The sequence below is a fragment of the Pipistrellus kuhlii genome, unplaced genomic scaffold, assembly GCF_014108245.1.
Source record: "Pipistrellus kuhlii isolate mPipKuh1 unplaced genomic scaffold, mPipKuh1.p scaffold_m20_p_22, whole genome shotgun sequence".
Lineage (NCBI taxonomy): Eukaryota > Metazoa > Chordata > Mammalia > Chiroptera > Vespertilionidae > Pipistrellus > Pipistrellus kuhlii.
Window position 1 is genome coordinate 793,241 of NW_023425521.1, and position 12,045 is coordinate 805,285.

General features: G+C 50.3%; 1 protein-coding gene across 2 annotated transcripts in view; it reads left to right on the forward strand.

Moving 5' to 3' along the window:
- Positions 1 to 8,384: 8,384 nt before the first annotated feature.
- The window catches only part of IGF2BP1 (insulin like growth factor 2 mRNA binding protein 1), a 43,903-nt gene continuing 40,242 nt past the window's right edge, over positions 8,385 to 12,045 (forward strand). Inside the window, exons 1-2 of one of the 2 annotated variants that reach the window (XM_036451430.2) lie at positions 8,385 to 8,653; positions 9,648 to 9,708. In XM_036451430.2, coding sequence (XP_036307323.1) covers positions 8,479 to 8,653; positions 9,648 to 9,708 — 236 coding nt within the window. In that variant the 5' untranslated portion in view covers positions 8,385 to 8,478. The remainder of the gene's footprint in view (positions 8,654 to 9,647; positions 9,709 to 12,045) is intronic. The other variant, XM_036451429.2, reaches the window with a different exon arrangement.

Consider the following 12,045-nt stretch of genomic DNA (forward strand, 5'->3'; position numbering starts at 1 on the left):
TTCTTTTTATTTTTTAAAAAACTTTTAATTTTTTTATTTAATATATTTTATTGATTTTTTACAGAGAGGAAGAGAGAGAGAGAGAGCTAGAAACGTCGATGAGAGAGAAACATCGACCAGCTGCCTCTTGCACACCCCCTACCGGGGATGTGCCCGCAACCAATGTACATGCCCTTGACCGGAATCAAACCTGAGACCTTTCAGTCCGCAGGCCGATGCTCTACCACTGAGCCAAACCGGCTTCGGCTCATGTAGTTCTTTTTAAAAGATAGTTCCAATCATATGAACTATATGTGCACAAACACTCAATTTTGTGATGTGTCTTTTTTGTAAATTTCCTCCAAGTTCTTTTGTCTTTAACAAAACAAAACAAAAAACCAAGTTTTTCTAAACCCTTTTGAATGCAATTCTCATAGCTACATCGTATTTTACCAAGTGCCTATGTTAAAAGTTATTGGAAGAGACCCCTGTTTTTAAATATTTATATGGTTGTGTTTCTTGACAGTGATCATTACCATGTGTTTATTACTTTTGAGATATTGAAAGGTGTTGTTTTATTTTTAACTTTTTGAAATTGTGGTAACATATGCATAACATACAATTTACAATGTTAACAATTTTTAAGTGTAAAGTTTATGGGCAGTAAGTATACTTACACTGCTGTGACACTATCCATCTGAAGAACTTTCTCTTCCTGCCTAGTTGAAACACTAACTGCTCACCCCATCTCCTCCTGCCACCCCCTGGTAACTCTGTTCTACTCTGTCCTGATGAATTTGACTGTTCAAGTGGAATTATATATTTGTCCTTTTATGCCTGGCTTATTTTACTTGCATAATGTTTTTAAGATTCGTCTATGTCATAGCAAGTATCAGAATTTCATTCCTTTTTAAGGCTGAGTAAAATGTCTTATAGCCTAGCCGGGGAGCTCAGTTGGTTGAAGCATCGTAAATGGCAAAATTTCATTCTTTCTTGCTAGTAATATTCCATTGTGTACGTACCACCTTTTCCTTATGCATTCATCTATTGATGGGCACTTAGATTGCTTTAATATCTTGGTTGTGAATCATGCTGCAGTTAACATGGGGCTGCATATATCTTTTCACATTAGTGTTTTTGTTTTCTTCCGATGGATACCCACAAGTGAAGTTGCTGGTCACATGGCAGCTCCATTCATAACTGTTTGAGGAGCCTCTATATGTTTTCCATAGTGGCAGCACCCATTTGCAGTCCCACAATCAATGCACAAGGGTCCCCTCTTCTCCTATTCTTGATGTAGACCAGTCATCCTTTTGAATTACGGAATTTACCTGTATTTTATCTGATGATTGTGGAGTATTGTATTTATAAGTGTATATAAAAAGAAAAAGGAAGCAGGGAGAGAAAAAGCCCTCACTGGGCTAAATACATCATTTATCTGATCACAATGACCAGATAGTACCACGGCAATTATTTAATATAGATTTTTGGAGACGTGTCAGCACTGTGTTGGACTCCCTAAGTGACTTGACCTTGAGGCTTTGATACATAAAATGCTGAGAACAAAATTAGTTATAAGCAATCTATCATATAGAAAAAGAACACACAGAAGTAAAATTGTCTGTAAACATTCAGCCAATAAACTCAGAGTGAGGGAACAGGGTGGAGGAATTCTGGGGTCTGAATCAACCTGGGGCTCTCAGAACATGCCAAATGAGAACATTTTGGTGTATAAAATAATTCAGGCATCTCTGAATCCTTCCACTTCGCCAGAAAGAAGCTTGAATGATAACAAGTTGTGATAGTAGGAGAGGTAGGAGGAAGAGGAAAGGAGTGAAGAAAAAGGTGGAAAGTTTGGATAGGTAAATACTGATGAAAAAACGGGGAAGAAATGGGTTGAGGGGCAGAGGAGCCCAAGAATGATAAAAGGGGGGAGAGAAGTGACAAAGAAAAAAGAAAAATTGAAAAGAGGGTAAAGGTAAAGAGGGGGAGGAAAGGAATTGACAGTGTCGGGAGTAGGAAGAAAAATGGAGGAACAAAAGGAGAGGGGAGGGAGAGAAAGGGGAGGGGATGGGGGAGGGGCAGGGAGGAAGAGGAAGATAGGGAGATCATGAACCTCATTTCAATGCAGTTTAGAAACAGCTCTAACGTTTGTTTCCTACGCAGTTTATAAACACATTTTAAAAATGGAAACGATAAAAACTTATTCACTGGTTTCTCATATGACTGCTGATCAAATACTTTCAGGTTATAGCATGAAAGTTGTGCTAATAATTCTTTAAAAATGTAAGGGTCTTAATGGGAGAGATGGGTGGACCAAACTCTTTCTTAATTATCAGCCCATGAAAATTAGAAATCACTTTTAGAATTGTATTTTGTTTAGTCAAACAACCAGTTTTTTGTTTTTTTTTTAAATAACACCATTAGTCTAGGTTCCTTTTCTTTACGAAAGTGGTTTGTTTTACAAAGAGATTAAAACTGTTTCTAATAAATAGTTTGATGATAAAATCTTAGTAAAATACTATATATATATATATATATATATATATATATATATTAATTTTTAAACTTAAAAAAACCATAGCATCTCCTTTTAGGCACTTTGAAATATTTAAGACAGCTCCTGAAAAAAAAAAAAAAATCCTAACTAGAAACAGGAGTAAAACCAATTAAACTTATAGTCAGGAGTAAAACTTTAAACATGCAAACAAAAACAATTTGCTTTCCAGCTAGAAAAATTGTCTTAAAAAGCATAGATATTATGTAGTAAAAACCAAGTTACCTCCATGAAGTTTGTAATTGATTCATTTTGAATTAAATTCATTTAAATACTTTGAAGATGTGTAGATTTCAAGAACAACATTATATTCTTTTCACTGCAACACTATTTAGTTATGGATTCTCTTTTGTTGCTTTTTGCAACTTGTTTTACTTTGAAAAACAACATTTATTTCCTTCTCTTTTCTTGAATTGTACAATTCCTCCCCCAAATGAACCAGTGATCTATTTTGCATTTTGTGCAAAATTGGGATTCAGCAAAATTGTTCATTATCTTTTTATTGTATTTTATGAATCTGTTTGAGCCAAGCTGAGGATATGTACTAGGGAGCAAGATATCAAATGTCCCCTGTTCTTCATTATCTTTTAACCAAATAATTTTGGAGTGAAAAAAAAAAATGCAAAAGGCAATAAAAGAGTAATGTGAGGAATGTTATTGACCATTTATTTTACATGTGCCAATAGAGGTTAGTGTGATGCAGTTTAATTTATTAACAAAATGAATCTAAAAATATCCATTTTTTTTCAAAGTTAATAAAATAAAGCATTTCCTTACCTAAAAGTTCATAAATTGCTAATCTAAGCCAAAACAAAAAAAAAATTGAGTTTTGTCACCTACTCTGTGTGACCCAGAGAAAAACAAATGATTGTTTTTAAAATTCCTTTTTGTCTTTGAGTCTTTTTTTATTTCTGTACTAAACTCATTTCTTTTTAAGATTTTAAACACTTGAACACTCGAATGATTCTTTGAAGGAGGAAATTTTCCTTTTCTGCTTACAATTTTCTTACATTTTATGAGTTATCTTAAGTACATAATTATCCTTATTTATTTGACAGGAGAAAATGCTGCATGTACTTTTAACTGGGACTATTTTACAGTTTTTCAAAGTTTATAGTCATTTAAAAGAACTACACTACAACTTCAAGTTGCAGGAAGAAATAAAATAACCCAAGGCAGTAACAATGAAAAAAAAACACACCAAGCAAACAACAAAATAAACAAAAACCAAATTCCTCCCAAAACTTTGAAGTCAAAGCAACCATGTCAGGAAGTGTGATTTTTTCCCCTTTTTCTATACTTTATAGAAACCATAATTTCATTTCCAAATCGATTGATTCTTTAGAAAAGAAATAGAAAAAAACTCTTTCATGTATTTCCCTAGAACAGCTTTCCACTTTTTTGTCCTTTCTTTTGTAAAACAGGTTAAACTTTAAAAATAGAAAGTCATTGATGAATGTTAGATTTGAAATGCAATATATATTCTTTGGGATTTGTCCAAAGGAGGCAACATAAGAGGAAAAAGTTATATGCTCCTCAAAATCTATTTAGCATTAGTTACAATTTTGTAAATTTTTTTGATGTAACTTTATATAGGTAAAAATAACAATTAATGATTAACTTCCATCTACTGTGCTAAATGCTACATGTTCACTGGAAATGATAATTATGAAAATTTTGAGGCAGCATGAGAAAATGCTTATACTACAATAGCAAGTGAAAAATTAAAATATAAAAATAAGGTGACAAAATACAGAACTATTACAAATGAACAAATGCTGGAAACAATTTTGAAACAAAATTAATTTTGGATGACAGCGGTGTAATTGTTTTTTTTTTCACTTTATATTTCCAATGTTTAAAGGGTGGTTTAATTCTCTTAATTTTTTTCCCTCTCTGCATGAATATTTATGTTCACACTGGAGGAAAATGGATCAGAATCCCATCTTTAAAATGGAGTCAAGTTTCAGGGTTTTTGAATTCAGAGGAAAATTGAATGCTGTAAGTGGACCAAACATTTCCCCGGGGAAAATGGAAGAGAACAAATATAATAATCATAATTTTAACATTGATAAGAATGGCATTAAATTGTATAAATTATTATTCAATGAAATATTTTTTCTGCAGCTAACTCTCACAAATTAAACTCTGAACTGCATATTAATCTTGCCCAAAGAAGCTGTGTAGAAAAAAAGAAAATAAACACAATGTTTATTACTCATCTTTAATATTAAAATCAAGCCAAAGAAAAGGAGGATAAATTATGGAGTCCTAAGTCTGCCCATTTTTAATCCCTAATGTAGGAATGCAAGTTTGACAAGAAATAACCCTTCTCTCGGGTTAATTTTAGTGCTGGGCTCACTCGGAGGGAGAGATGAAGCACCAATCAACATCCCTCCATATCCCCAACCTCAGCCTAAAATAGCCAGGTCACTGAGGCAAAACTGATTTGGGGGCTAAAAGGTCTGCCTCTAACCCCAGCTGTCTCCTCTGTGCTTGCAGACTCTGGCTATCACAGAAGACCTTGGTGAAGGGGGTGGGGTGGGAGGATTAGAACTCAGTGAAACAGCTGATTAAAAAAAAAAAATCAGTTTCAATTTAGCAATGGCTGGTACAATTTGAAGAACTCGTATTTTCTCCTCTACTGTCATTTTAAAAGCCAATTTCAGCTAACATGTAGACTTCTAATATGTTTTTTCAAATGGAAAAAAACACACGTACACACACACACAACCACCTAAAAGTGAACGGAATTATCGCTTTAAAAAATGTTGGTTTTCTTTTAAGCTAGGATGGGAAAGGGTGGGCTGCATTTTACAGGCGCTTTGAGGTCCGGAGGGAGATTTTTGTGGGGTGTCGCTCGCTTTGGTTTTAGGAATCAAGAAGCTGAGCAGTGGCTACGTCCCCAGGGAGAAAACCTGAGAGGTGCGTCTGTGAATGCCTTTCCAGTTAAATGGAGGAAAACGGCACTTTCTGGGAAGCCGGACGCCCTGCCTAGTCCCCTCTTTCTTGCTCCCCAATAGGGCAGAAAAGTTGGGAAAAAGGGCTCCCCTTTAGGGAAAGGCCAAGGAACACCACAGCCTTTGAGACTTTTAGCCCTTTCAAAAGCACACACACCACACCACCCCGAGGACGTCTCCGGGCCAGGACCATCGGTTTTCTTCCGGACGCTTTATCCTTTGGCTTCTCTTTGCTCTGCAGTTTGTATTAATTTGTTTTTCATTAAAATTGTTTATTGAATACCTACTATGTGGCAGGCACCGATTCCAGTTTTTTTTTTTTTTTAATTACGTTTATGGCCACGGGTTCAACAGACCCGGGGGGAAGGGCGGGGGTGGGAGACACATGTCGCCCAGCTCCTTGGACAGAAGTCTCTCTCCCCTCGGCGGCTGATGGCTTGTAGCATTTTCATTTCTGTTGCCCCATGGAGAGAAAAAAAAAAAAAATCGCAGCGACAAACACGTGGCTGGCTGGAACAAAACGCGAATTTGGGCGGTGGGTTTGAAGGTGGAGTTGGGAGCCCTCCCCGCCCCCACGCCGAGCCCCGTTTATTTTCGGGGAAACCCGGGGGGTTCGGGGGCCCGGGGCGCGGCGTGTCTCGCACTCCCGGCTGCTGGGAGGTGCGGGGCCGCCGGCGGAGGGGTCGGAGCAGAAGTCGGAGCAGCCCGCGGACTCTGCGAACAAAAAATGAGAGGAACCCCCAGGCGTGCCCATCGGGGCCGCCGACACGTGTTGCGGAGCCGGCCTGGCCGCGGGCGACGGAGACAATGGGGTCGCGGACCGGGAAGGGGAGCCGGACCCCCTTCCTCACCTGCCCTCGCCCGCACGCGGGCCCGACAGGAGGGCCGGCCCCTCCCGCAGCACCGCGCTCCCGCCCGCCCAGCGGGTGCGGGCCCTGCGGGCGCCCTCCCCGTCCCCCGTCCGGGGCCCCCGGCCCCCCACCCCGAGCAGCGCTCCCCGCCCCCCCAACCCCCGCCGCCGCCGGGAACCCGCCGGCCGGGCTGCCGCTCCCGGGGCCCCGGCGGCGCGGCCCCCGCGCCCCGCTCCCGTCCCCGGGTCCCCTTCCCCCGCTCCCGCCGCGCCCCCCGGGCTCCGGGACCCCCCCCCCCCGCGCCGGCCAGGCGCCCGCCCACGTGTCCCCCCGCCCGCCGGCCCAGCCCTCGGACTCGGGCGGAGGATCCGGAACAGAGTTGGTCAAAGGCGAGGGAAGGGGCCGGGGCGGATCCGCTTCCCCCCCAGGAGCCGGCCGCCCCCTCCCCAGCCCCCGCCCGCTTCCCCGCCGCCGAGCGGAAACCGCCCTCCCCCCGCGGTGACCTGGGGACGGGGCGGGGCCTGGGCTCGGCCCCTCTCCCGCCTTCCCGCCCGAGCCCCCCGCACCCCGAACAAAGTTCCCGGGCCCCCAACTCCGCGCGGGGAGCCGCGGAGGGGACTCCACCTGTCGGTCCCCGGGAGGAGGGGGGCATTCGGATCCGCGCCCCGCCACTCCCTCCAGGGCCTCCCCCTGCGGCCCGGCCTCCTCCCCCCCCTCCCTCCGGGGTCATCTTGGGCCGGAGCCGCGCGCTCTCCCAGGACCCCCAGACCTGCCGCTCAGCAGCCGAACCCCGGGAGCCAGCCCCCCTCGTCCCGTGGGAATCCGAGACCCGATTTCCTGAGGATCCCCCACTCCCAGCCGCACCCCCCGGCTCCCCGGTCCCCCCGCTCCCAGCCTCCCCGGTCCCCCCGCTCCCAGCCTCCCGGTCCCCCCGCTCCCAGCCTCCCGGTCCCCCCGCTCCCAGCCCCCCGGTCCCCCCCCGCTCCCAGCCTCCCCGGTCCCCCCGCTCCCAGCCTCCCGGTCCCCCCGCTCCCAGCCGCACCCCCCGGCTCCCCTGTCCCCCTGCTCCCAGCCTCCCGGTTCCCCTCTCCCCCCCCCGCTCCCAGCCTCCCGGTCCCCCCTCCCCGCTCCCAGCCGCATCCCCCGGCTCCCCGGCTCCCCGGTCCCCCCGCTCCCAGCCTCCCGGTCCCCCGCTCCCCGGTCCCGGGTCCCCGGAGGCGAAGGCGTCGCCGCGGACGCGGGCCCGGAGGCCGGGGACCCCCTCCCACGTAGAAGCCCCGGGAAAGGCGCCTTTCTTTCCTGAATCCCCGGCTCGCCGACCCCCTCCCCGAGACCCCCGAGTCCTCCGCTCCTTTGTCTCCGGTCCCCCGCCTGTCAGTCGGGAGCAGCTAACCTGGGGAGGGTGGGCAGACTCCCCCCAACCCAACCCCAACCCCCACGAATAAAAAAAATAAACGTGTGTTTTACATAGAAAGAGGAGGGACCTCCGGGCCGACCACCTCCCCCGCCGCCCGGGAGGGGGAGGGGAGGGGAGGGGGGAGGGGCGGCGCCCTCGGGGCCGGATTCTTGCGGAGGAGGAGGAGGAGGAGGAGGAGGAGGGGTCCGGGGCTCCGGGAGGGAGGCCCCCCGCCCGGGATCGGGGTGAGCGGGGCCCCCTCCCTGCGCCGCGGTCTCCCCGGGCGGGAGCGGGGGCCGGCCGGCGGCGGGGGAAGGAAGGGCCGGGCGGCGTCGGGGGTCCCCCCTGCGGGCGGTGGGTGGGGGCTCTCACCACGTGGCTTCGCCTCTTTTTTTCCCTCCTCGCTCCATTTTTTTTTTTTTCCTGGTCGATTTTATTTAGAGGCGGCGCCAGGGCGGCCGCGGAGCAACGTGACACACCAGCCCGCGCGGAGGGACCCGGCCCGGAGGGAAGAGCCGCGTCGTCCGCCCCAGCGCCGCGGCCCGTCCCCGCACCCCGGACCCCGGACCCGCACCCCGGACCCGGACCCGGACCCGGACCCGGACCCGGACCCGGACCCAGACCCGCGCCCGCACCCGCCCCGGACAGGCCTCGGGGCCGGTGCCCGGAAAGTTTGCGGCCGCCGCCTCGGCCTAGAGGCCCCCGCCCGCCGCCGGCCCGCAGGGAGGCGCCGCCATGAACAAGCTCTACATCGGGAACCTCCACGAGGGCGTGACGCCCGCCGACCTGGAGAAGGTGTTCGCGGAGCACAAGATCTCCCACAGCGGCCCGTTCCTCGTCAAGTCCGGCTACGCCTTCGTGGACTGCCCCGACGAGCACTGGGCCATGAAGGCCATCGAAACTTTCTCCGGTGAGCGCCCGGCCCGGCCCGGCCCGGAGCCCGAGCCACGGCCCCGGCCCCACTCCCCCTCCCGGCCCCCCACCCCGCGGCCCCCGGCCCCCGACCCCACTCCGCCCTCCCCGCGACCCGGACCCCCACCCCGCCCTCCCCGCGGCCTGCGCTCCGGGCCTCGGCACCCACCCTCCACCCTCGACGCCCCTCCGTGTCCACCCCCACCCCCGTCTCCACCCGGGGTTTCCTCCCCCCTCCAGCCCCGGGAGGGCTGGGGAAGGGGTCCCCATACCCCCGCGGACGGCAGCAGTGGGGGCGCCCCGAGGCCCCGGCCTGGGCGCGGTTTCCCCGCCGGCCCCTCCCTGCCCGCCCGGCGCCCGCTCCCCTCCCGCCCAGGCCTGTCCTGGCGGGCACGGGGCCCCCTCCGGGCTCCATTCCCCGGCCCTGGAGCCCTGGAGCCCTGGAACCTTGGAGCGGCGTCCGAGGGCGGGATCCCGGGCCGGGGCCGGGGCCGGGGCGCGGGCCATCTTGGTCCGCACGCGGGGCGCGGCGGCGGGGCGCCATGCTGCCTCCCGGGACGCGCGGCCCGGCCGCCCGGCCCCTCCCCGAGGGCCCCCCCCCCCTCGGCTCGACAGGTGACCGTCCCGCCGCCCATGCCCTCCTCCTGGCCTCGACGGGGAATGAAGTTTAGTTCCGCACCCCCCTCCCCAAAGCGCGCGTCCCCTCCGGGCCCTTCTGCCCAGTCCCTCGCAGGCGGCCCGCCCCCCCAAACCCGAGCTCCCAGGCCCCCGGGCCTCGGGGAAGAACAGCACAAAACAAAATTAAGAAAGCGATCGCGGAGTGTGCAGACGCCTCCATGCCCGGGCCCCCCAGTCGCAGCCGGCTCCGAACCCGCCGCCTGGGCTCCTGGGAAGGTCTCCCGTCCCAAAACGCATGAGTTCCCCTGGTGTTCCCCCCCACCCCCCCTTTCCCCTCAAGCTCTTATTGTATATTTATTTTTTAAAATTTTTAGGGAAAGTGGAACTGCAAGGAAAACGCCTGGAGATTGAACACTCGGTCCCCAAAAAACAAAGGTAGGAACGCGCTCCTCTCCGGGGGGAGGGGGGGCGGCCTGGGGGCGCGGGGGAGCCGTGTGCAGGGGGGTCCGCGGCGGCTCCATGGAAGAAACCCATTACTGGCCTTTCCACCCCCAACTCCGGATGTGGGGGGCAGGGAGCGAAGATTGGCTGAGATCTTGTAATGGGCGGTTTACAGCTTGTAAAAGAAAAAGGCTGGGGCCGGGTGGGCCCGGAGATGTGTCTTGGAGAAGTGGGGGGGGGGGGGGACCCGATGGGGGAGAGACCTTGAGTTTGTTCCAGGTGTGCGAGGCCGTTTTTGTGGGGAAGCTGAAAACCTTGAGGAGTGTAGACGCGTGGGCATTTCTGCAGCTTCCTAGCAGGCCTCACCCCCCCCCCGCCCCCCGCACCTTAATTCTTAAGGGGCTTGCGGGGGGTGGGGCAGGTCCCCTTGGATTCCCTAGGGGGAGTGGAAGGAGCCCCCCCCCATATTTTTTTAGCGCTATATTTATATTTCTGCAACAGGCAAGGACCCTCGGTTTTTCCCCAGACCTCCTGTCTTAGTCCCTCCCACCTCCCATCTCAAGTGGATTTTGCGAAGAATATACTCTTGGCCGAACAATCCTTTCGGAGCGCGGACCCCCCCCCCCCCCCAGCCCATTGTTATCAGGGGGACCATCTGGGGTGAGAGCTTTGTGTTCAGGCTGTGAGCTGGGGCTCTTTGGAGAGCCTAGAACTCCCTGGATGAATGGAGTGAGTGAGTGTGTGTGTGTGTGTGTGTGTGTGTGTGTGTGTCCGTGTGTCCGTCCGTCCGTCCGTCCCGGGACCATTCTGTCCTCACTGCAGCAGCGTGGGTTACCCGCCCCCCCCCCCCCCCCAAATCTGATTCACGGTGGATTTCAAATTTTTCGTTGAACTCTGGCCGGGAAGTGTAAGGGCAGAGTCTTGCTGCTTTCTGAAATCGGACTGGAAACATGTTGACAGTGCACTTCTGACACGTTGGGGAGCCCTCAGCAAACCTCTGATTCTTCCCCTGCTCCTCTCGTCTCGTTTCCACGGAGAACTCGCTGCATTTCAGAACAGTCCCTGGCCTGCCTCTTCTGGGTGGGACGGTGGAGGTGTGGGTGGCTGTGCTTTCCTGGAGGAGGTTAAGAGGATCTGGAAAGTCTCAACACCAGGGGCAGGCTGCTCCGTGATTTAGCTGGGGATGTTGAAGTAACTTGGAACCATTGTATCTATGCAGGATCAGTAGGCTTGTAACTATGTTTACGGAGTTTGTGATTTAACCTCCCTCCAGTGCTGGGAATACTCTGTTGTGGGAAAGGCAACCAGAGTTAGCCTAGAGAGGCCATCACATGGGGAGGACGGAAGAAAAAAGTCTTAATCCTTTTTTGAAACATTTCTGGGCGATGGGAATAATAGGAAAACCATACACTGACACCAGTAGATTTAGTGAGAAGATTGTGGGCATTGGAATCAAAAGCTGAATGTTTAAAGCACGTTAATGAAAAATTTCCAGAACAACGGGAATGCCAAAATATGGGGGAATTTTTTTCTTCTGCTCTTCAGTATGGCTTACATTTTAAAGGGAATGAATTGAAAAGCAAGAGAAATAGCAAAATGTGATGAAATGGAACCCAAAACATTTATATTTTAATTTTCATGGTGCTCTGTATTTATGGATCTTTTTTCCCTAAGCCATCTGCTTGCTTTCAAGCCATTTTTAGGCCCCTTGTTCCCTCCAAAATGCACTGCTGAGGGCTCTTTTGAGTTGGGAGGGGGTGGGGTTTTTGAGGAGAGTGGGTACGAAATCTGCCTTTCCCCATCCAAGTTAAATTTGGTCTTTTGTGTGTTCTCTTCCTGAAATAATTGGTGAGCACAGACATGGAGTCGGTTGTGTGTTATTTTACTTTTTTTTTTCTCGAGTGGTGATGAGAAGGCACTTAATTTTTCTAGAATGAATCCATTTGTGAAGTTTTAGGATTTAAAAGAGGAGAGTTTGTTTTCATGAAGTCAGAATGCTCTATCATTTTGTGTTCTTTGGGGAAGCATGTTGTGGTATGTGTTTTAGTCTGAAAAGCATTTTTTCAGTTGGATGGTTAACTGGCTTTTTTGCTCATGGATGTATCTAAAAGGAGCTACTTAATTCACTGACTAATATTTTAAGCAAAATGAACAACTGTGCATATACGTGTGTATATTTACTCTAGGGTTTTTGCTGTTTAAAATAGAAGATGATAATTCTTGATGTGCTCAGTTCCCAATGAATTAATTATGACTTTAAACATTCCTAAGGTTTTCATAAAAACCTAGCAAACTGTAAATGGTCCTGGTTTTTGCTGTTGTTGTTTTTTT